General features: G+C 40.7%; 1 protein-coding gene, 1 long non-coding RNA gene and 1 other non-coding gene across 12 annotated transcripts in view; 2 read left to right on the top strand and 1 right to left on the bottom strand.

Moving 5' to 3' along the window:
• Positions 1 to 22,846, bottom strand: part of SACM1L (SAC1 like phosphatidylinositide phosphatase) — a 37,738-nt gene extending 14,892 nt beyond the window's left edge. For 4 of the 10 annotated variants that reach the window (XM_036432063.2, XM_036432064.2, XM_045579492.1 and 1 more), the window contains exons 1-10: positions 22,708 to 22,846; positions 13,312 to 13,409; positions 10,641 to 10,715; positions 8,638 to 8,765; positions 7,925 to 8,071; positions 6,948 to 7,097; positions 3,204 to 3,263; positions 2,348 to 2,381; positions 1,243 to 1,344; positions 604 to 689 (exon numbers count right to left, since the gene is read on the bottom strand). In XM_036432063.2, the coding sequence (XP_036287956.1) occupies positions 604 to 689; positions 1,243 to 1,344; positions 2,348 to 2,381; positions 3,204 to 3,263; positions 6,948 to 7,097; positions 7,925 to 8,071; positions 8,638 to 8,765; positions 10,641 to 10,715; positions 13,312 to 13,409; positions 22,708 to 22,739 (912 nt within the window). In that variant the 5' untranslated portion in view covers positions 22,740 to 22,846. Of the gene's footprint in view, positions 1 to 603; positions 690 to 1,242; positions 1,345 to 2,347; positions 2,382 to 3,203; positions 3,264 to 6,947; positions 7,098 to 7,255; positions 7,380 to 7,924; positions 8,072 to 8,637; positions 8,766 to 10,599; positions 10,716 to 13,311; positions 13,410 to 22,707 lie in introns of those variants that run through there. The other 6 variants (XM_036432065.2, XM_045579493.1, XM_045579494.1 and 3 more) reach the window with 5 other exon arrangements.
• A 67-nt stretch (positions 22,847 to 22,913) lies between these two features.
• Positions 22,914 to 24,481, top strand: LOC118715579. The gene is made up of 2 exons (XR_004986939.2): positions 22,914 to 23,179; positions 23,841 to 24,481. It is a non-coding gene; the product is annotated as an uncharacterized LOC118715579 (long non-coding RNA).
• TRNAR-ACG lies at positions 23,128 to 23,200 on the top strand. Its single transcript has one exon. It is a non-coding gene; the product is annotated as a tRNA-Arg (tRNA).
• Positions 24,482 to 25,494: the final 1,013 nt, after the last annotated feature.

The raw sequence follows: 25,494 nt of genomic DNA, 5'->3' as shown, positions 1-25,494 counted from the left end.
AAAGGCCCTTTTCTGCTTCTGATTTTATATGCATGGTGCTAAGGTAGTACACAGTTTAGTGTTTCCCTAAATTCTAAAATCAATTTATCGGAGTAAAAATTAACAAGTTATGTCTGCTAAATAATTTGGCATTATAATAAAACTGGAAAATGGCTGTATTCATTCTCAGAAGAATATGTCTGTGAACGTATATGTTTAGCTACTAATGCTCTGGAATAGCAAGTGATCCACAACTCCTAAGGGAGGCAGCGAGAAAGGAGATTATCTCACAATGAAGTCGGGCAGGTAGAGTCCACTGTCCCAGCATCACTGCCCTGAATAAGCCTAAAGAATTCGGCTGAAAGGTGACTCCGTTTCCATAGCCGCTGCACCTCGTGTGCCTACCCCTCTCCTTTAGGGACTAATTCAAGGGCAGAAAATGCCAGAAAGTGTCAGGCTTGCCAGGCTAACGGAATACCTTTGTTTTGGGTGAACTTGTTCCACATTGTAGACAGATATTACTTTTAAAAGGAGGGGAGCAGAGAAATTCCACTGTGACAAAATCATGACCCAGGCAGAAAGGCCAGCTCAGCTGGCTGCCCGCCCACAAACATGTTCACTTGCCTGGACAAAGGAAGCTTTGCTTCCATTGTAGTGCACAATTTGTTCTGTTTCTACAAAGTTAGCTGCGTGGCCTTCAGAATCAATCCCTAAATTGGAAAAAATTAAATTAACTATATTTATCACATAAGAAACACACCAGAAACTCACTAATTCAGTTTAACTTGGAGAGAATTAAGTCAGTTCAAATTAGTGGAAAAGTACTTATAAAAACAAATGCATTAACACATGACCAGAAAGCTAATAGATGCTAGTATAAAGCCTAGAGAACAAATATAATCTTTAAAGTTGAAGGCATAAAGTCACATGTGTAGCTTAATGCATACAAAGAAGCCAAGAATAATAAGAGAAAATATTTTCTGCTGTGATTTCAGGTTACTGAAACTACACAAGGAGTTCTGCTTGCTGTCACACATCCAGCAAATAACATGATCGGCACCTCTTAGAGCAGGAAGAAACAGAGTAAGGCACAGAAGACCTACCGAATTATTATAATGAAGCAGCAGATAAATATCTATTGAGGCTTTCAAATGATAAAGAAGACAAGTAAAATACAAAACATTCATATCACTGTTAAAACAAAACATTCAGTAGTGACAGATATAAGGCAGAACTGCAGCATGTGGATGAAATTAATCCTACCTCTCACGTAATAGCGCACGCCAGCTCTGAAGCAACTCCTCCTCGAGATGAGAATCCAATCGAAGTACTTTCCATTAATAGAACACGAGTGCATAGTAATGACTTCACTGCATTAAGTAAACGTAACGTACAGAGACTACGTGTATGAAGAGAGGAGCGGGGTATGACTAAACCTACCTGGATGTCTCAGGAATCTCAAGCTTCACATGTCCGAATGGAACCCTGACCACTCTTCGGCCTCCCTCCCACCTCCAGGCTCTTCCCCACCTCAGTGGAGGCTTCCTTCCATGTAGTCTCATCAAAAAAGTAGATTTTCAGAAAGCTTCTCTCTTCCATATCCCATGTACAATTTGTCAGAAAATCCCACTAGTTCTGCCTGCAAAATATGCCTAGGACCCGCTCATTTTCACCGCCATACCTGCTATCCTCTAAGTCCTAGGCAACACTGCCATCCCCTGGGTTCCCGAGGCTGCCTCCTCATAATTCCTTGCATCCTCCCTTGCTCTCCTTTGGCCCGTCTTATCATGCAACCCTGTTTAGATCCCAATAGTTCCTCATCATGGCTGAAGTAAAAGGCACGCCCCTTTGGCCCTGCATAATCTGGGCACAGCTACTTCTCTGATCACACCGCCACTCTCTCTGCTCCAGGCATGAGCCTGCCTTGGATCTTGTTGATCTCTCTGTGTGTGTGCAAAACTTGTGACTATACCTCTAATCAAGAAATTACATTTACTTAAAGCTTTAGATTAAGCCTGTGACAATATTATTTCCTTATGAATAAACTATTCCAAAATCGCCTAGACAGGAATTCCTGATCACCTCGGTCTCTGCAGGACACCAACTGATTCTAGGCACTCAGCATATAGTGCTTGTCTTTCAACAGCCAGCTCATGTTCCTTCCCTCCTTTTATTATAATCTCTATGATAAAGAATAGTTTTTAAAGTAAACTTACAATTAGATAATTACAGAATTAGAATTGCTTTTGATTTTATTCTGCAATATTTGAGATCTCCTCATGCAATATTTGAGGTTGTCATTAAATCTGCCTGGTAACAGTATTCAAATAAAGCCTGCTAGAACCATAGTAGTATCATGTAAGGATACAGCCGTGTAAAACTGGGAGAGCAAACCGATGGACCTGAAATGAAGACATACATTACACTTGGGAATATAGTTTAAAAGTTAACAAACAGCACTATATAAAGTTTAAAAGTAAACAAACAGCGCTATATAAAATGTATTCACACAGGAGAAGGTAACATAAGAGTATAAACAAGGTAGTAATCTTATAGGCAACTTAATTTTAAAGAAATTTCTCTAATGTAACATCTTTTCAACTAGAAAATTCAAGAAGTGCTCTAATTGTTTGCGCTTGACTACTCCGAGTTCGGAACACTAATGAAACCACTCCAGGTGCAGAACATCCCCCTCCCTCCTTCCCAGTCTGTCTCCAACAACTCCACCCCTCTGGGGAAAGAGGTGCCCACACTAGCTGTCTGCAGCTCAAACTACCTGTCCCCAAAAGAAAAGCACATGGCAACAAATAAAGCCATGGCAAATCTGTTTAACCAGGTGACAATATTATGCGTCCTTGTTTGGACTTCATTTGTATAAAGGGAGGACAGAGGAAGGTGACGCCTATGGAATCACATCCCCACAGGAAGGCCCATGCAGAGCTCTCCACTCGCCTGGGTCTAGGCTCCTGCCCCTCATTTCTCCATTATTCGTCCACTAAAACCCATCATCTCCCTGTTACTTATAAAAACAGTCTTTTTACTTAAGGCTCCTACAGGAGATACAACAATGTGAGGTGGGAGACCTGACTCGAGTTTAATAGTCATAAACAGTTAAATTAGAATTATTTACCCAAATCTTTGGTGATTAGGGAGCCATTTACACTTTGTATGCAATTAAAACTTGGGCTGTAACAAACAAGCAGGATTTATTTAGTGGACATTACCTCTGGCTGTGCAGAAAGTTCTCTCAGAAGATGACCATTCCATACAAACCGCTGATCTGCCTAAGAGGGAAGTTTTACAATTAATAAAACATCTCTTGGCAAGGTGAGTTTCTACAGAAAAAAAAAAAAAACTGTGACAATCCATGTTTCCTCCTGGAGGCTTTGGCAGGCTCCAAACAAAACTCTTCCCCTCAAATCTGGTCCTCCTCCTCGGGGTTTCCTTCCTCACTGCCTCAAGCCAGTGCTGCTCCCAGAAGCCTGGGAGTCCTCTCAGGATCTTTCTTTCTCATATTTTTAGTCAATTTAGTCCTAAGTCTTCTTCCAAATCCTCTCTCTTCTACATCCCTCCTCCCACCGTCTCAGCAGCACCGGGTTCCAGCCCAACTAACGAAGGCAAGTCTTGGCCTTGCCCTCCCTCTGGTCCCTCACATGCTGCCAGCAATCCTAACGCGACAGGTAGGTCAGTCTCCTGTGTGCTAGAAGTCTTCGCTGGCTCTCTGTCATTAAAGAGCCAAAGCTTCGCATGGCCTCACCAGGCCTGGGATCTGACAGCCCCCACTTAACTCTCTGATCTCTTCTCTGGCCATTCTGATGTTCAAACTTAATACAGAAGCAGCTCCTTCAACAACTCAGGAGATTAACCAATTCTCTCCATTCTATTAGGTCTAGTAATAATTAATGTCGTTTTCTAATACTTTTTTAAAATAGAATTTATTTAAACAATACAACAAAATTTAATCAACAATATAGTTGCCGTTGTTTTCTACTACTTGTGCCCAACGCTCAGGAAGCATTTTAATCCCTCTGTTGTAAAATTCTTGTGATTTTGATGCCAAAAATTTGGTCAATGCATTTTTGAGGCATTCTTCATTATTAAATTTTTTTCCAAGAAGAAAGTTTTGCAAAGAACGAAACAAATGGTAATCGGAAGGGGCAATATCAGGAGAATATGCAGGTTGAGGGAGAACTTCCCATTCCAACTGGCGCAGTTTTTCAGCAGTGATTCTTGCAGTATGCAGTAGTGCGTTATCGTGGTGAAGAATTACGCCCTTCCGATTAATCAGCGCGGGTTCTTTTTCTCTTAAAGCTTGGGCTCACCTTTCCAATTGGGCACTATACACTGCACTTGTAATGGTTTGGGTAGATGGTAAAAGTTCATAATGAAAAATTCCTTTAAAATTCCACCAAACACACAACATCACTTTTTTCGCATGCAAGTCAGGTTTTGGTGTGGGCTGCGGAGCCTCATTTTTGTTCAACCATTGAGGCCACCTTTTCAAATTAACATACAGCACCCATTCTTCATCTCCGGTAACAATTTGCTCTAAAAACGGCAAACGGTTTTGACGAGAGAGGAGCGAACTGCAAATTGTGACTCTTTGATTATGGTTGTTGTCGGTCAACTCATGAGGAACCCATTTTCCAACCTTTTGGACTTTGCCAAGTGCACGCAATTGATTGGAAATTGTTTTTTGTGAACAATTTAAAGTTGTCGCAAGCTCTTGTTGGGTAATTTGAGGATTTTGCACCAAAAGAGCTTGAAGAGCTTCTTGATCAAAATTGGACACACGGCCTCGACCACTCTTGTCATCTAACAAAAAATTTCCCTCGCGAAATTTCTCAAACCAACGCTGGCATTTTCTGGCGCTAACTGCATCTTGACCAAGAGCACTACAGATGTTTTTTGCAGCCTCACTTGCTTTTCTTCCTAATTGGAACTCGTAAAGCATGCAGTGCCGAATATGCTCTTCATCTGCCATCTTCTTAGCCCTAGTTTTGCAACAAAAACCAAACCAAACAAACTTTTTCAAGCAAAACTTGTTAATTGCACTTCACACGTTCCGTAGATACCACGTGTTTGAAGGTTATGTCAATACAAGTCAACGCCAAGCAAGATTTTAAACGAATGTTTAAAAACGACATTAATTATTACTAGACCCTAAAACACACCAACTGACACGCTACTCCCACCCCCACCCCCATCCCCATGACCACGAGTTGAGATTGCAGGGAGTGGCTCTTGCGCTTGGCTATAACCAGGTGGATGGTACACTTCCCAAGATTGATTCAGGTGTGTGTTTGCTTTGGTCTGTGCCAACTGAACTTGTTATTGTTACACGAAATATTTTATAAATCAATGAAATATGATTTAAAAACAAGCTGCTGTTTCTATAAAGCTGAATGTTTTGGAATTTAACTTGATAAAAAGCAAACTGCTGAAATAAAGCTGCTGCTGAATTAGAAGTGGGAATGGCACCATGAAAATCTATAAGATTCTGCAAACAGATTGCTCTGTGTCAGAATCTTTAGACATTCAAACTAGAAAGTGTTATGGATGTAATTTATCCAGAGAAGACAATTAGGAATCAAGGAACCAAAAACAAAGAGAAGCCTATGGTCCTACATAAAAAAAACAAAAAACAAAAACCGACCAGTCCATGTAAAATTTCACGTGAAGCTAAAACATTTAAAGCATAGATGGTACCTTTATCACTTTTGTGATTCCCTATGTTAACTTGAACAACTCTTTTGATTAGCTGACAAAATATTCCTTCCCCATTCCCAGATGTGACGGCTTCTATTTCAGTTTAGCCCAATATTGTCACCATCCCTGCCTGGAACCTCCTTCTCCCGTTGTCACCTGACAACTAAGACTATTCACCATTCAATTTCAGCTCAAAAGTTCTATTTGTAAAGCCGTCCCTGCCTTCCGCAGACAAGAGTGAGACCCTTCCTTCAGGACCTGCTACACTTGCCACAAATTGCCCCGGCAGCAAGTGGCCCTTGTTCTGTGATTGCCTGGGCTTTGCTTCCCCAGGAGACTGCAGGGCCTGTCAGTTCATTCTTGTCCCTATGTGGCTAATACAGTGCCTGGTCCACAGCAGGCATCTGAGAGACATTGGACAAATGCAGAATCAGAAGGTAGCAACTGCTTTAAAAAGCAACAGTTTCTTTGTAGTTAAAAACCAAACTTCTTGATTGCTTAGCTTACATCTGAATTTACAGCCAAACCTACATAAACTGTACTAGATTGGAGTATGAAATCTTAATAACGCCAATCAACTAAAACATTGATTTAAGTTCAACTAAATGAAATTATCATTTTTATTGGTCAAAACTGGTCAATTACTGGCAATTTCTTATGGTCCAACCTAATTCATGACTGACAGCAACCTTTTAAATTTTCTCTGCTGCCTAAACACAACTAAGGTTTGTTAATAAAAAATCAAGACAACAATCATCCAGGTACCTGAATAGCAGCACTTATAAATCGAGATAATTTGAGGTCCAGTTTTAAAGATATACTCATCTTTAAAAAAAAAAAATAGTAACAATAACAACCCATCTTAAATAAAAAAAGCAAGTTCTTAAGTCAATAAGTTGCTTTCCCAGCTGCAAAAACTGTAATTCCACTGTAGAAAGAACACTCACTACCTGTTAGAACATCTATTTTATAAGTATTAATATCTAATTATGTTATTAATATCTGTAAGACTGTAGAACACCTAGAGCTAAGGGATTTCCAATGTGTGTACTTTATATTGCATTTCTGACTACATCATGGTTCTCAATCCTGTGTAACATACAGACTGGGGTCCTAAATTGGGAATTGACATATATCTAAAACATGGTAATTTTCAAAGCCCCATACATAATCCTGATACAGCCAAGATTCAGAAAAAGCAATATATATTTTTATGGAAGAAATCCAAATAAGCAAAAATACCTGACAATTAAGCTTACCCTTTCCAAGAGACTCATTTCTTGAAATTCTGGACTAGTGTTGGACAGACGCTGCAAAGTATGGGTCAAGTCGTATGTGGTTGAAAAGTAAAACCCATCCACACTCAAGACATGGTTTATCATTGCTAGGAAGGTTTTATTATCTTGTAACTGTGAACAAAGGAGATAAAAAAAAATCTATTTCATACTTGAAAGGAATCTGTCAGCATGAAACATGAAGAATGAAAATAAAGACCTGTTAGTCTGGCCCTCTTAAACATCACTGGACAAGGACTGGGTTGGGGGAAGAGAGAGGGATGAATGCTCACCATTTCCCCAGGATCTAGGACAGTTCCTGACTCACAGAGGATACTCAATAACTAGTATAATGTATGACTATATTAATTGATGAAGCAGAACTCCATCCCTTTGATGTCTTTCACATTTTTTACACTATAGGCAGAAGGGTTATTTTAATGAAACATCACCAACTCAGATTATGACCTACTGTGTCACAGGTACTTTACATAGATTTTCTTTTACCTTCAAAAAACAACCCTGCTAGATTAGAATTATCCTCATTTGTCAAATGAAAAACATAAATTCACGAAGGGCCCAGTAACCCAGTAAATAACAAGAGAATAGTAACATCCCCATTCTTAAGAAAATTTACTGGTTGGGGTAGAATTATTTTCCTTTTTATGTTAAAAAGAAAAGTGCTGTAAAAGTAATATCTTTATTTTCTGATGATCATTTTAGCTGGCTTTCCCAATGAATACCAAGATTGACATTTATTTTAATCTTTGTTTTAAAAAATAACTGTTGTTCTGGCCAGGGCACATACAAGAATCAATCAATGAATGCATAAATAAGTGGAACAGCAAATGGATGTTTCTCTCTTTCTCTAAAAACCAATCAATAAATAAAGATTTTAAAAATAACTGTTGATGTTTGGTAATTATGAGACATAAGCACTTCATTAATATTAAGAAGTTCACCTTCACTGAGACCTCTGGCTGTGTATCTAGAGTCTCTGGAACAGCGACAGTATCAGCGTTCGCACAGTCAGCTATTTCTTCCACACCCCATTTATGTTCAATTTGAATTTCACTCCTAGAGTTGTCACTTTTTGTCTGCACTTTCATCTTTAGTGGGATAATCTTTAGTTAGTATACCAGGATAACTGAAATATAAACCACGTGGTCGGAGGACTGATATTAACTAACCATGCTAACTGAAATCCGTGCATACAGGAATCATGCAAAAAGAGGACTGTTTGAATACATATAATAGTACACACATATTTATAGTCACATGTGGAAAAAGTGAAGAAAACTTTTTCTATGGGAAAAGAGGGAACGCATTAGGACGAGTAGAATTTCAAAGATATCTAACATTTTATTTCTTTAAAAAAATATATGAAGTTAAACTCGGGTGTTGAGAACATGCATTTTCTGTTTTCTCTCCATATGAAATTTTACAAGTTAAGAATTGAGTCAGTTTAAAGATACAAACCAAGATAAATTAAATATATGAAGAATTTTTTAATACATTTTATGGCTAGATGTAAAGGTATGTAAAGCAACCTTGCTTTATGGTTAAATAATTAGGCTTAAAAAAATCCAGCAAATGTTCTTTGTGTTCCACCTCCCTCTCCACTCCCATGGTACTACTTTGAGTTTTGCAATTAGTAAGTGCTTCCATTTCTTACCTGAATATCAGTTAAGTGCAACATGGTCTTCTTATAAGAAAGAATATCAAAATCTGTTGCTTTCCAGATTACATGATTAAAAAATTCACCTATTTTTATCTTTTTGGTAATGACAATTAGATAATTTCCTGCAAAAAAAATAAAAAATAAAAAATAAAGCAAAACCAAACTCAGATAAATATAAATAAAGCAACTCTAATGCCAAAAGTAGTAAGTGGTCCTTGTTGTTTAAATTCCAAAGGCTAGCGAATGAGACTGTATTGTACTATACAGAGAAAAGGCCCATAATTTTTTAAGCAATTTTATGATTTATAAATAGTAAGATCAGCATATTATTTAGAAAAATTCCTATTGAAAGTTCAAATTATTTTTCTCAGAAAGACAAACACAAAAGCTTTTGGTTTAGCAGATCAGAGTAGAGACAGAGACACTCTTTCCTCCCTCCCTCCCACCCTCCCTCCTTCACTCCCTCCATCTCCTGTCATCCCCAAGACAGACAGGCTTCTGCTAATGCATTTCCCAGTGTTTAGCCTAAATCAACATAGTTATGAGATCTGGCCACTGTAGGCAATGATCCATCTACACCACTCCTGTCCTTCCTGTCGGTCATTCTATGATGGTAGAGAAAAGTGCCGGGGCAGTAGTATAACTGGTTAATGCAATATTACAGATAGTCCCCAATTTGATAGTTTGACATAGGATTTATCTCCTTTACGATAGTGCTAAAGCGATACACATTTAGTAGCAACCACACCTCAATTTTTGAATTTGGATCTTTTCCGGGCTAGCAATATTCGGCAGGAGGCCCTCCTATGATGCTGGGCGCTGGCCGAAGGCCACAGCTCCCCGTCAGGCACATGATCATATGGGTAAACTGATGTGCTCATGTATCAGAGATGCTGCCCAGCTGTCGCCAATGTGAGTGCTCTGACACGTTTAAGGTAGGCCAGGCTAAGCTATGAAGTTCGGTGCATTACATGCATTTCTGACTTAGGATATTTCCAACCTATATATGATGTGTCTATTGGGATATAAGCCCATCGTAAGTCTGGAGCATCAGTACAAAGATGAGCAATCAGGCATCAAGGAGCCGGCACAGCACCAGGCACAATGCACCAACCCTGACCCTGGCCACCGCATCCCCCACAAATAAAACAGGGTAAGCCTTTCCCACTACTTAATTCTTAAGCTCTGTTCAAGGCTCTGTCCACAAGGTGCCCTCCCTGGGGCACATCTCTCTCCTACACCTTGTCACACTGTACTGCAGTAATTTACTACCGACATGCCTCTCACTAGACTGCAAAGTGAGCACAAAAGGGATGTACATCTTTTTCTTTTCTTTTTTAAGTATTGCATATTTTCTTTTTTTTAATAAAAATTATCTTTATTGATTTCAGAGGAAGGGAGAGGGAGAGAGAAACATCAATGATGAGGGAGAATCATTGATCGGCTGCCTCCTGCAGGCCCCATACTGGGAATTAAGCCTGCAACCCAGGCATGTGCCTTAGACCGGAATTGAACCCAGGATCCTTCAGTCCACAGGCTGACGTTCTATCCACTGAGTCCAACTGTCTAGGGCAGGACATATATCTTTTATAATTTAGCACAATACCTGAAACAACATGAATATTTTAAAAGTTCAATTAAATGAAATTTAGACTAATAAAACCACTTTCTAATTACTCAGAATCAGGTAACATTCTCTAACATGCACAACGTCATATTCAACTCAGTCCAGAGTTGAAAGTAGAATATTCTGATCCACCCATGCATTAAATTATTTAAACCCTCTTAGGATTTATGAAACATTCTTTTTTAATAGGACCTCAGGCTCATAAATTTAGCCATTTGGGGTATATTACTTTTAGAAAGTAATGACAAATACTTAAATCCATAGATTATTGCCTAAAGCATGATATGAAGTGTTCCTTCATCTTATACTCCAAGTGTCAATTTAATTACCTTATTTATCCATCTTAGCTTATTTCTTATTTCTTCCTTACCTGCCACCAGATGGATTGTGCCCAGGATACCAAATATTGTTCTTGTGACAGCTGAAGGAGGAATATCTTTCTTGACTTTAAAAGAAAAGAAGAAAGAAAAAAAAAATCAAAGAACACACTCACCAAAAGCATGGGAAATTTAGTTTGATTTCAATCATTACTTCTACTAAGTAAACGTGATTTGTTGTTAGAAAGCAATACTCCTTCATTAGACCTCCATTTGGGCAGAATTTGAAATAAAGATGTCCACATTACTAAGGTCTCTACCTATCCCAAACACGGTATCAAATGTAACATGATTCAGCATTCCTATAGGTAAATTGTGGGTTATTTCTAATGTCAATTTTCAACTAAGTTTATTCAACCTCTTGCCAGAAGGTCTATATCCCTTTAAGTGATTTAAAAAGTAAGTGGGAGGAGTGCTGAGACATGATTTTAATCTCAACATGCAACTAATGGAATGCAACAAAGACCTGCCTCGCTATGCCTAAGAATGTGGGAAGTGCAGGCGAAGATTCAAGGGAGACAGAGGAAGGAAAAGCCTCCACCGGTGTCTAATAGTAACCTGTCCAGATAGGGAGGCATCACCATGAACTGTGACTTTATCAATGCCCTTATTAATAAATTAATCTATTAATCTTGGACTATAGGGTTCATTTCATTACTGTTAAACTTTCAGCCATGTTTACATAACATATTTTGTAGGACTGCAGTCTCGGGAATAATGCCCCATTAAAGAAGCTTATTTTACTTCACCACATCACCCCTAGTCCCTCTCCCAGGAAGTCAGAACGCACAGGAGAATAAAAGCTCTGAGAAGGCCTAATGCCGGGGTCAGCAAACTGCAGCTCGCAAGCCACATGCGGCTCTTTGGCCCCTTGAGTGTGGCTCTTCCACAAAATACCACAGCCTGGGTGAATCTATTTTGAAGAAGTGGCGTTAGAAGAAGTTTAAGTTTAAAAAATTTAGCTCTCAAATGAAATTTCAATCATACTGTTGATATTTGGCTCTGTTGACTAATGAGTTTGCCAACCACTGGCCTAAGGTAAAACAAAACTGTGCCACTGTGTAATTCATGGTTTTCCAAACTCATGTGGCTATAAATCTTTCTTTCAGTCACAGTCCAATTATCACTGAAACACTTGTAAATCCAAGTTATTTTTTCTAAAGGCAGTCCTATCATTCTGAAGAAAGTAATTCTCAATAAGGTCTAAAATTCACTTGCTTTATCTAGAAATTCAATTTACTTAGCAATGTTGTCCCACAATTAACAACATGAAAAATAGAAATATGAGTGCAATGAAAAGCACAAAGAAAATCCTGAGTATACTGAGGTCATCTAATGAACTTGAACAGATAGAGCTGTAAGTTATATTAACTGGAGTGGAATAGCAATAAAACTATGATAATTTATAATAGGTTAGTTTTTCATGGAAGAAAGAAAATCAATCTTTCCGTGGCAATGGTCTGCATTTCCAACTGGCAGAGATACTGAGCAATCACCCTCATCATCGCTGGCTTTAGGTCAAAGTATCTCCTCAAGTATCTACTGATGAGGAAGTGTGTGGTATCATCTTTACATCCAAACTATTCGTGACCCACTCAAATGTGTCTGCAATCTCTACCCACAAATTAAATGTCAATGAAAGGTAAAAGACAATTGAAAATACATCTATACTAAATATTTTTTATAAAACACTAGGTTGTATCAACAGGGGATATAGAAGTTCAGGAGCAGGACACTGACTAGTTAAAACCAATCAACTATATTGAGAGAGCATCCACCAAAAAATGTCAAATCAAACTGAAACAGAGATCGAATTCCATTTGATCTAATAAAAACTCTATTTATGGTCCTTACCAGACTAATCACATAACCAAGGAAATGGAAATGTAGAGTCATGCCTTTCTTGCACTTTACTGTTCTATGCAATATTTTCATATTTCACTTTATCTATTTAAAGGATAGTTACTGTGTCTTCAATGCCTATTCCATGGTCACTCAAATGCTGTACTTAAGAAAAAATATAGATTCGGTCTAGAGATGAATTTTAAACAAATGAAATTCTAAATGTGATAATGGTACATTAATTTGTCACCAAAATTATTTCACAGTAATTTAGTCAGAAATCAGTGTTCTACACAACTGGGGGTGCAGTAGGGGTATAAACTGGTAATCAAAACCAAAATATAACTGGATAAATGGATAAGATAAAGCTTAGAAATATCATTTGTCTAAAACAAAAGTTATAGTCAGTGATGTTTATATTATTTTTCATTCATTAAATTACCCTTACAGTCATGAATGTTTTTTTAAAAGCTGCTATAAAAATTCCACACAATTAATGCTAAAACAATCTCATCACATTCAAAATACCTTAAATCTTACAGCTAGAAGGAACTTGGACATTAACAAAACCAATCCTGAAAGAGTATAGATAAAGGAATAATTATGTTTTTAAGTCCTTACAGATTGCAAAATTTTCAAAATCATTTCTCCTTTTTGGAAAAAAGAGAAAGCATAAAATGCATAGAAATCAAATGAGGTAGCAAGAATTAAAACTTCATTAAGACACGCAGAGATCCACACAATGGCACACTCTGATTAGTATAATTATTGCAGCTTATGGATGAAATCTTTCTGCCACTTGTAAACCTGGCTGTACAATACCTGAGAGGGTAACCTCTGTGGACACACGGTCGATGATAAGCACATCATCCACTCCATCATCACAAGCTTCCACGTAAAATTTTTCAGTTGTGATATGCCTACGAGAAATTTAAAACCATAAATATCTAAACCAAATGAAATACACTCTTAAAGAACTACTTCTTATAACAATTTTACATCATTGTCCCAGTTTCCGAATTGATGAAGCTGTTACACAATCCTTATGAATTCCCTTGTACATTTAATTTTGACAAGATTTTAATTTGCTGTAAAACCACCAATTTGACTCACACAAGAAAATCATAATAAATGCTAATTTGCTATCTTCAACAAGGTGCAGAAGGTAACATAGTAGTTAGCAGCCCAATCCATAGAACTAGATTGCCTGTGCTGTGCGAACTTGAGCAAGTTATTCATCCTGTCTGTTCTTCAGTTCTGAAACCCATCAAATAAGGTTCTAATCCTGACGTTGCTGTCCAAGTTCCCAGTGCCTCCCCATCCCAGGCCCTGTTCTAGGTACTGTATGAAGTCCTGGATCACAGAGCTTACACTGTAATAGGAAAGACAACCAGTGTAGTAGGAAGTAACCCCGTGGTTTCAGGCAGTGGTAAATGCTGTTAGGAAAATGAAGGTCTGTAGAAGACTCTGGGTGTGCGAGTGCTCAATCTTGGGGATTAAATGAAACAACGTGTTAAAAGCTCCTGGCACAACTGTGATCAAGGAGAAGTGGAGGGGGAACAAGAAAAGGAAGCACTGAAACATTCAACAGCAACACTATTGAACTATTCAATAGCAAGGTCTTCAAAATTATGAAGGATAATTTCTAAGCGAGAATTCTATACATAGTCATACTATCAAACAAGTGTGACAAGAGAATAAAAACATTTCCAGGTGTGCCATATCTTAAAAGTCACTTCTTGCTCTCTTTGTTAGAAAGAAGGAAAAGTTACTGTTTCCCTGAAAATAAGACAGTGTCTTATATTAATTTTTGCTCCCAAAGATGCGCTAGGTCTTATTTTCAAGGGATATCTTATTTTTCCATGAAGAAGAATATGGTACAAATTTATTGTTAAATGAAAATAAAGTAAATTTATTACCTATATACGGTACAGTAGTTGTCAACACAAACCAGACAAACTGTGAATCCTACAGTATCAAGAATTTACTCATTTATTCAATGACAATCATGTCACCATCTTCTGGAACATCATCATAATTCAATTCCTGAATTTCCTGGTGAATTTCTTATGACTCCATTTCTTTCAGAATCAGTGGACCAAATCTCTCGTGTTTAGCCTAGGGGGACCTTATTTTCGGGGGGAGGCCTTATATTTCACTCAGAAGGAAACCTGTAAGTAGGTCTTATTTTCGGAGTATGTCTTATTTTCGGGGAAACACGGTAGTTTCACAAAAACAGAGTAAATCAAGAGTTAGACTTGGAATCCCACACAGGAGACGTGAAAAATGATGGGGCAGAGAGGTTACAGGACAACTATGCGGCCGGAAGGACAGCCCATCCAGATTACAGCAAGGGGCAGAGGCTCCAGAGTAAGCCTCAGAGAAGAAAATTGAGTTTCCTGATGTGTGAAAGGAGTTTTACTGCTGAAACGGAAGATTAATTAGTGGGGATGACACTGAAAGTTAATAAAAGGTTAATAAAAAGAAAACAGCCACTTTTCAACCCCAGAAAAAACAACACATTTTTATAAGACTATGTAATTATACTATTCTCCTGACTTCATTTGAATCACATCTACATAACCACATGACCACTGAATATAACTACACCGAGAGGAGAGGGAAAGAATGTGGTATAAAAGAATGTGGTATAATTCTCATCTTCTAAAGCAGGAAGCCATCAGAGACTAAAAGTGAAAAAACCAGGACACAGCAGCACAGACATGTTCTGGAGTGAAATATCAGAAGCAATCGCTTGGAGTTGAAGTGGATGTGTCTGGGGCAGAGGGGCTGGGAGAGCAGAAGTGCGGTAGGGAGGTCTCTTTCATTATAAGCTTTGTGAACTGTTTACTTTTAAACCATATGCATGTATGAGATTAAAATAAAGAGTACTTGTGGATCAAGGCAGAGAGTTCTAGTCCACGGGCTCTGACTGCTGCTGGATGTCACCTTCTGGGAGATCCGGCGGGAATCTAAGTGGCTGGTGCTGCCATCAGGTTGGTCTGATAATGGTATTGAAAATGGCTTAAGAATTTGATAAGAACAGTGACTGCCAGCTAAGAAGAGTACTGACAAGCAATGACTCAGAATCCCACTAGTCAGAATAGCAGCAGCATCCCAACTCATAGTCACCTGCGTGTCCCTTTGCTGACGTCCTCTTCTTTCCCTCCTTCCACTTCCCACCATTCTTTAATTGACCTTAATAGATTTTATTCTCTATGTTTTACGCTTCCCAGGTTTCATTTCAAAAGCTACCGGAAACTAACTGTCCGGCACTTACTGAGTCAGAAAGCCTTAAGCAAACACCCAGAGTTTGTGGGTGAGTATGGTTTTACTATTTTTGTCTTTAATCTTCACCAAGCAGGCTACCAAGGACTTTAAGCTCATCCATTCCCCTCAGTCTTTTTCACACAAAATGATAGAAGTTCCAACCAATTTTCTTAGAGACTATAACAAACAACTACATTAAAGTGTTTTGTTTTTTTCTTTTAAACCTCACCAGAAGACATGTCTATTGATTCTAGAGAGACGAAGGGTGAGGAGAGAGGAAGGGGCGGGGGGGGGGGGGGGGGGGGTAGGAGCATTGATCTGAGAGGGAAACATTGAAGTGAGAAACCTCGTTTGCTTCTCCTAAGTGCCACAACCTAGGTATGTGCCCTGACCGGGAATCAAACCCGGGATCTCTTGGTGTACGGGATAAAGCTCCAACCAACAGAGACACACTGGCCAGGGCTAAGTTGGTTTTCATATGTGGCCTTTAATTGATGTTTTCTTTGGCTCAGTGGCAGAACAGACAGAATTTTAAAAACTGTTTTCCTTACTCCTAGCTAAGAAAAGATCTTGACAGGTCAGAATTTTAACTGGATTTGATGTTATAAAGTAACTAATAAAGAGGAGGAAAAGGGGGTGGTTTGTTTCTCTGATTTGAAAGTCTACAATGTGTTACAGAGCCAAGTTTGCCAGTTTTTCAAAATTAACCAGTCAACAGGCCATACTGAGTTTTTGATGTAATAAATACATGGAAACCAAGACAAAAGACTCAATTATAACCAAAAATCTAGGAGAAAATCCTCTCCCTACTACAAAAAGAAAGGTCCTCAATTGCTGTGATGTCTCACATTGCTTATTTTATGAAATAAATTTTAGAAGTTAAGACAAGGGGAACCCTTTCAAGAACATGATTTGCTCTTTAACTATGCTGTGATAAAAAAAAAAAAAAATCTCTAAAGTTCAAAGTGATACTGTACACTGAAAAGAACTCTGGTCCTATATAAACCTCTGGTGAGGTTACCAGAATCCAATGGGTATTTTACTCTCACTGAACAAGAATACTACCTTGTTTCCTTCAAGACAGGGGATTCAACATCAACCCAGAGTTCTAGTGTCCGTTAAGATGACAAATATTTTGGGAGATAGCTAAAAATAACATAATCTTTAAATAACAATTACTTCCTATTATCAACTTTCATTTGGCTGATTATTTTCCTTTTATGGATTACTGCCCAAATATGGGGGGAGGGGGGAAATAAATCACAAGCAACTAAAAATTAAATTCAGGGCAGGCTGAAGGGGGTTAATGGGGGGGAGGGGAACATATGTAATACGACAATAAAGAACTCTTATAAAATTAGAAAATAAAAATTAAATTTAACAGGGCAATTCTATTATATTTAATATAAGCGCATTTAACCTTACAGTCACCTGGGGTTCAATAACTTTTTAAAAAATATTTTATTGATTTCAGAGAGGAAGGAAGAGGGACAGAGAGATAGAAACATCAATGATGAGAATCACTGACCGCTGACTGCCTGCCTCCTGGATCGAGCCCAAGCCCAGGCATGTCCCTTGACTGGAATCGAACTTGGGACCTTTCGCAGGCCGACGTCGACTCTACCCATTGAGCCAAACCAGCTAGGATGGGATTCAATAGCTTTTAAGAGTGCTTTTAAAAAATTACCCTTGTTAAATTTTAAGAAGGGCAATATATTGTACTTAATTATATGTCATTTTTATTTTAATCAGATGTCATTTTTATTTTCTTTCAGTGTTGGCAATATGATTTTCTAGTATCCGAAAACATACTTTCTCCCCATGTAACATTTATATATTTCAGGAAACAACTGACCTTTTAAAAATCCTGTCAAACTACTATGAGTAAAATTAACCTACTTAAAAAATATGACTATTTGCTGACCTCCCACCCATTAGAATGGCTATTATCAAAAGCAAAACAAAACAGAATAACACATGCTGATGAGGCTGTGGAGGATCTGAGGCTGTGGAGGATCTGAGTCCTATGCATTGTGGTTGGGAATATAAAATGATGCAGCTGCTCTATGAAAGCAGTAAGAAGGTGGTTCCTCAAATGATTCCCGTGAGCCTACTGCACCCATACCCAGACGGTGCTCCCTCCCACCCCCTCCCTCCTCCCTTTGGGTCCCAGCAGTGTCTCTCTGGTTGAGTGACTCTGTGGACCCTCTCCTATAAGCCCAGGTTCATCCCACACCACCCAGAAGCCCAACCTAATTCCCAAATCCAAGCTGATATTTCTAGGAAGCTGGTTCATTTTAATTCCATCTTTTTCCTCAAATCTTTGAGATCCTATTTACTTCCTACTCTGTCCATCCTAAAACCTCTTCTCTCAAAACCAGTCTCCTTCATATCGATAAGACCAGATCTAAATGCCACCGAACATGAAGCTTTAACCCACAGCAAAGTCTCGCAGAGCTCCAGGCCCTCCAGAGTGCTCTTCCATCAGCTCTGCCCAGCCCCCACATACCTGCTCGAGTGCATACGAACTACCAAGACAGCTGGCTGGACCTGCAGGCTGCCAGGCCTCAGCAGGCCTAAACGGGGCTTGGGAATACACATCTAAAACAAGCCAGCAGGTCTTCTAATGCAGCCTAGCACCAACCTAGACTCTTTAGCCTGAACCTCCACCCTACCAAGGCCTTGGAAACAAACTTCAGATCACTTGTGCCTGTATTTATGAGCATCATTTTAGCTTCCCTCCATCCTTCCTCGCAGAGAGATGTGGATAATCTGAATGTTCATTGTACTAGATAGACCGCCTATGTCACAGTGTAGCTTAGTTTACATCTGTTCTCAGGGTAGCTAGCATGTATCTGCCTGACTGACCTCAGGCTATGACAATCTTTAAGAAAGGGAACTTCCTCAGGGAGGAAACAATGTTTCTTCAGAGGTCAGCCTGCCTGATTCACTTTCTAAAACATTTCTTGCCTTACAGGTACTTCAGTTGACCTTCTAAAAGAATGCTTTAAAATGCTTTGAATGTTTGCAAGAATGGACTTGTAATTATTTTGTAATTTCAAATTTTTATCACTGACATTAATCCATAAATACACAAATCGCTTAAAAGGAAAAAGGAGTAGCCGAAACCGGTTTGGCTCAGTGGATAGAGCGTCGGTCTGCGGACTGAAAGGTCCCAGGTTCAATTCCGGACAAGGGCATGTACCTTGGTTGCGGGCACATCCCCAGTAGGAGGTGTGCAAGAGGCAGCTGATCGATGATTCTCTCTCATCGATGTTTCTAACTCTCTATCCCTCTCTCTTCCTCTCTGTAAAAAATCAATAAAATATATTTTTTAAAAAGGAGTAATAAAGCATTAAGAATTTCCTGGGTGCTTAATAAGTATGAATTTTAAATTCTGAACAAATCAATATTCTGTTTCCCATATTAAAAAATCCGTATGGACATAACTATTTTCAATTATAAATGACTCATTTCCATACCAGACAGGTCTGTAGACTAAGATAAGAGCAATCTGATAAGAGGGGCAAAAGGTCCCTTGAATAATGCAGTGTAATGGAAAGATCACTAGACTCTGGGCCTGCTGTTCCTAGACCAGTTCGGCAGTGGCTGGGCTGTGACCTGACTGTGGGGCCAGGGCCACTATTTCCCTGTCTTTAGCCACGATGCCCTCACAGAACCATTGGAAATACATTAATACACATGAAATGACTTAAGTTGCTACTTCAAAAGACTACATTCCAAATTACTCCAGGCTATTCAACTTTTGCAGTGCTGGTAGGTGTTCTACACTAGAAAGTTCCTTTCCTCGGGTGATTCACAGGGGATCTGCTCTACACAGGGTTTATGCTAGGTACTCAGGAGGAGGAGAGAGAAATCAAGGTTAAGAGGTTCCACATATTTGCAACCTAGTTGGAGAAACAAGGTATTTATAGTGATTTCATCATTTCTAGGTGGCAAAGTGAGTGGTGCACACAATGATCACTGTAGCTCGGTCCTCTTGTCCATGAGCCAGTAAATACACTGTTAGTCAATCCTGAGACAGAATGTGCAAACCATATAGATGTTTTCAGTGTCTCATCCTTGTGATAGTTGACTGGTCGGGCAGCTCAGTGAAGGGAATGACGTGGAAAAAGGCTTCTCAGAGAAAGTGAGCGTCTGTTAAGTACCTGGGTATTTCATCCTTAGAATCATCCCATGAAATAGTAATGTTCTCGTTTTGTGGATGAGAACCCATTTTAGAAAAAGTCACATGGCCAGGACACAAAGCAAGTAACAAGGTCAGGATCTGAATCTAAGTCTGTTCTGACTAAAAAAGTCTGATATCTTTCAACTCTATCATGGATATGCTCAGTATGAAAGAGGGGAGAGGAGAAGAAGGCATTCTGGGTACAAGGATCAAAATAAGCCCAAGCTTGAAGCTAAAAAAAAAAAAAAAATTCCAAGTCTAGTGGGGGTGTGAGGGGAGAAGGCACTGGGCAGTTTTGGGAAATAAAATTAGAGCACAGATTGTGAAGAGGCTAAAAGTAAAGATGGTTTGGAAATGGGGACTTAATCCTAAAGATCCATAAAATGAAAATGGAGACTGGAAGCAAGGGAGTAGAGGACAAAACCAGAGCTCTTAGAAAGGTGAACTTCATAGCAGGATACAGATGGACTCTGATACAGAACAAATTATTATGTAGAATTCCAAGTACCTCAATATTTAAATAAACCCAGCAGCAACACTTTTGTAATAAAATATTATCAAACTATTTCTTGTATGCATCTTTCTTAAAACACATCTCAAGCACTGGCTTGTGTGGTTCAGTTGTAGGGTGTCATCCATGCACCAAAAGGTCACTGGTTGGGCACACGTTTCTCTCTCGCCCTCTCCCTCCCCTCTCTCTAAAATCAATTAAAACCTATTTATAAAAAATCTTGAAACACGTTTGTAAAAACAGCTATTGTGTCCTACCAATTCTAATATAGGTTGGAAACTACTTCCACCTCCAAATGCATCTAAGAAAGAACATTCCTTAGATCAGGCCACATTTAAAAACCTTGGCCAGCATGCCCACAGCAGAAAGAGCCAAAAAGGAATTAAGAGGGGAGATTTCAACTCACAAACTCCTTCAAGAAAAACAAAGTTGCAAAAAGGTGGTATCTTTACATTTACAGAAACACTCAAAACTTTTTGTCAGGGAAACAAGTTAAAGACTGACAAATTAGAGAATGCCTTTCACATAACCCCCGATTTCTTTTCCCACATTTATAATTTCCACTTCCCACCCAAAATCAATACAAAAGCATCGGTCTCATCACTTGAGGGCCCAATTTCCTTTCTCTTATGGATGGAGAGCTTTTTTTTTTTTTTTTAGGTCTAGACTGGTGCACTTAGTGCCTCCTTGGCAGCTCAAGTTCCCCATCCCATTCAATCTTGACCACAGGAAAATTCAGCTGCCTTCCGTAACCCAACTCTGAGCGCATCTAGCCTAGGTTCCGTGTGGCTTAACTCGCACCTGAGACGTGGCGCAGGATCATATTAAGCCCTTTAGTAACTATCAGATGGACAGCCATAACCTAATTAGCCAGCAGAGCACATGTGACACAGGCCGAGCCGGCACCCTGGGTCAAAGACACAGCTGGATTCATCCACCAACAAGGTGATCATCACCTTAAAGGGGGTGTGGGGGAGGATAAGGAAACTTGGCCAGGAAAATGTGCAGGGAAGTGTGCAGCTGCGGTTTTCAAAGAGAATTACAGCAGTAGAGAGAAGAGGCAAAAGGAATGGGCTGAGGGAAGAGTCATCCTCTTTTCTACAAGATACCTGATGCTGAAATGACCTCCCTCTCAATTTTGCATCCCTAACTTTAAGTCTGAACCTTCCAGAAAGTTCAGTGAGCTTGAGGTGCTGGGGGAGCATAGAAATGTACCCAACCCACATTTTGATGTCTGCCTACCCCTGCAAAGGAAATGAGATACCTATGCTTAAGTACCAAGATATGTTAATGTACGGAGGGATGGGTAAGTTCCTCAAAGATTACATCTTGCTTCTACTGCCAAAGACCTTCTCAGACTACAGCCCCTGGATGTCCAGCCTGGGGCTGAAGCATTACACGCCAAGTGAAGTAGAACGAAGTTAATTCGCAGACGAGAAAAGCGTAGGGGCCAGCCAGTAACGCTAAGGGAAAACACATGTTTTTATTTTCTCCCGGGACATGCCAAAATAACCTTACAAAGACCTAATTTATAACCCCAACAACCAAGAGCCTAGTCTAAAAAGCCTCAAGGACGTGGCTTGACGGAAAAGTCGGCCTGCAGCGCCAAAATTCCCCGGATCAGCCTCCGCCTGTCAACGTGGACTTCAGACCCTGCTTTACGCTGGAGTTGTATAATATGCAAAGCCAAGTAAATCCTTCAGGACCGCAGGACTACTGACTGCACTTTACTTTTACCCACCCCAGCCTCCACCCCCGCCTCCTAAACACTGGCCAGGGAGGCTTCGATGCCCAAAGGTTTGTCCATTTGCATGTGGACTCCAACAAGCGGCTATGGGTCCATTAAATAAGAAGAAAAAACAAAAAAACTTTCTCTGCTGAGTAATAAGGACACAATTAGCCAACATCTCTCAAAAAAAAAAAAAAAAAAAAGTAAAGAAAACACACACACACACACACACACACACACACACACACACACACACACACACAGTGAGGACCCGGCCTGCAGCTGCGCGCTCCGGCCGCGGGCGCAGAGGCCGCGCGGGACGGAGAAAAGCGGGCGTGGCTGCCGCCCCCGGGCCTGTGCGGACTCGGCCGGGGCGTTGGGGCGGCCTCGCCGGGAGACGAAGGCCGAGCCGGCCAGCCGCCCAGGGACCCAGGCGCCTTCCCCGGGGCCAGCGGCCCGCACCTGCCGCCCGCCCGCCGCCGCCCCTTTCGGTTCACAGCCTCCCGCCCGCGGACTCACAGCTTCAGCCGCTCATAAGTGGTCGCCGCCATCCCGCAACACCACCTCCTTCCTCCTCTTTCCGCCCGCCCCGCCCCGCGTCGCCACCTCGGCTACGGCGCTACCGGTCACCCTGGCGCGGCGGCTGCAGCGCCCTGGTCCCACCCCTTCCCCTCGCCCCGCCGGGCCCGCGAGCGGACGGGAGGCGGCGGCGGACAAACTTAGGGCGCCCACTAGCGCACGCAGGAGACGCGGCGCACGTAGAGGGCTGGAGCGCGGTGACGTGGCCGCTGCGGATTGGCGGAGCGGGTTCGCAGGGGAAAGGCGGAGCCTGAGGAGCCCCAGGCTGGCTCTGCGGCAGCGCGGCAGCGCCAGTGCCGGCGAGCCTGTTGAAACTGCGTAAGCGGTGATCTACACGACAGCGAGGAAGTTACTCGTACCGGGCCAGTGGCGCAATGGATAACGCGTCTGACTACGGATCAGAAGATTCTAGGTTCGACTCCTGGCTGGCTCGAGGCGTACACTTTTGTCCCATCTGGGTTTAGATGTTCCAGGCCCTTCTTGAAAAGGACTTGTGATTCAAGGGTAAAGGCTAATTATCTGCAGTTTTCAGGTTATTTTGCCCTAAATATCATCTTTTCAGCCGTATTTGGAACCCGGGGCTAAAGCATTAATTATGGCTAAAGTACCAGATGGTTTGTACATGGCAAAGCTCCCCATGAATGATCCACTTGTAGAGTCGGTAACAATGGGGCACATTTAGGAAGACGCAGCTGGAAAGGTAGCAGTTTGGAGTGCGGTGGGCAGGGGAGGGGGAGCGTGCGATGGCCGGAGGGTAGCCACCGGATGACGCACAGGCGCACCGAGGGCTGCAGTCCTGGCCTTTCCCCCGCGGAAGAGAAGCCGGGCGGTGGCGTGCGGAGCGGTGCCCGGTCAGGTTTCAGGGATGGAGGGGGTGGGCTCCAGCTCTGACCCGCTTTGGGGCAGGATCTGCTGCAGTGCGGCTGCGCGCCTCCGAGCGGCTCCGCGGTGCAAGGAGTCTGCAACCCTGTCCTTGGAGATCTCCGAGGTAACCTGGCCCCCAGTGCCATCGGGAAACCTTAAGACGTGGGTGTGTTTTTACGGCCAGACGACCTACTCCCCTCATTGTATAGGTGCCTGGCTCAGAGACCTGGGAGGGCCGGAAACGTCTGCGGCGGAGAGGGGACTCGAAGCCAGGGAGTGGCTGAGACATCCAACGCTGTCCATTAACCAGTCACACTGATCGATTGATTAATCTGTCCAATATAACGTGTTTTTCCTCTTGAGGAAATATAGAACATTTGTAAACTACCGAAAATGATTGGGAATAAAAACAATGCCAGTTCTCATCGCAGATCATTACTATTCACATAATTTCCCCCCCCTCCCCTTAGAGGCCTTTCCCCCGCCCCGCCCCCCACATTTTTAATATGGATCTACCCACACGTATTTTTCCAAATTTCCCGCTTGTACCAGAAATGTCTTCGTTTTCTTTTTGTCCCTTTAGCTTTTTTGCCTGATATGTAAGGTCATTAAATATTCTCCGAAGATATCTCATTAGAGTATATTTTAAGCATTACTCTTTTGTTGGGAATTTAGGTTGTCAGTTTTACATTTTTTAAAAAGAATTCTGTTATTTCATATACGTCATAAATTTATAGATGTGAAATGATCAAGTGGACATTTTTAAGGTCCATTTTGTGGACATTTTTAACCCATGGTACGTATTTTAAAATTGCCCTCCAAAAAAAATCCAATAAAATCTTCTATTAATAACATGTTTCCTTGCATTCTAATCAGCACTATTTTACAAGTTTCATTATTTCTTTGCAATTTTCATAATTGAAAAATTAAAGTTCCTTTTACTTGATGTAACTGTTTTCTCTTGATATAGGCATTCAATGTTTTCTTGCAGATTTGTTAAGACTTTTTGTAATATAAAGGATATCAATTTTTTGCTATCAAAGATTGCATTGCATTACAATCTTTTCCAGTTTATTGTTTACCTTCCCCTTATATTTCTGCACCTAGAGTAGTTTTCACTTTCATATGTTCCAATGTACCAGTATTTTTAATTTTATGGTTCCCTCTATTGCATTAAGTGCTCTTTTCAAATTGTTTTGTGTTTGTATTATTTTTTCCATTTACTTTTACACCATTTGTAATTTATTTTGTTGGTCATTCCAATAGAAAAATCAAGTAAGCTTAAAGTCTGTCACTCCTATTGAGCAATTAAGGCTGTAAGCTCTTTACTTGGACTAATTCAATACTACCTCAATTCCTAAGGTAAGTTCTGTTGTAATCCCTTTTTTTTTCTCCCCCTTTTCTTCCCCCCCCCCCCCCCCCAGCTCCCACACTTGTAATCCCTGTTTTTAAATATTGGGAAACTATTGATAATTTACTTAAGGTCATTGACTAAAACATGGTCATCTCAGGACAAAAATCTCAGTCCTTTCCCCATTCTGACACCCATATGTTCCTTTAAGAACCCAGAGCTCACTGAAATCGATTTGGCTCAGTGGATAGAACGTCGGCCTGTGGACTGAAAGGTCCCAGGTTTGATTCTGGTCAACGGCATGTACCTTGGTTGCCGGCACATCCCCAGTAGGATGTTTCTAACTCTCTTTCCTCTCTAATCAATAAAATGTATTTTAAAAAATCCAGAGCTCTAGGGTCCCGGGTTCGGGTTCAGTTCCAGTCCAGGGCACACACCCAGGTTGCTGGCTTGAACCTCAGTAGGGGCACGCAGGAGTCAACAGATCAATGATTCTCATCATTGATGTTTCT

Source organism: Pipistrellus kuhlii, unplaced genomic scaffold (genome assembly GCF_014108245.1).
Source record: "Pipistrellus kuhlii isolate mPipKuh1 unplaced genomic scaffold, mPipKuh1.p scaffold_m20_p_11, whole genome shotgun sequence".
Classification (NCBI taxonomy): Eukaryota; Metazoa; Chordata; class Mammalia; order Chiroptera; family Vespertilionidae; genus Pipistrellus; species Pipistrellus kuhlii.
This window is presented reverse-complemented; position numbering and strand designations above follow the sequence as displayed.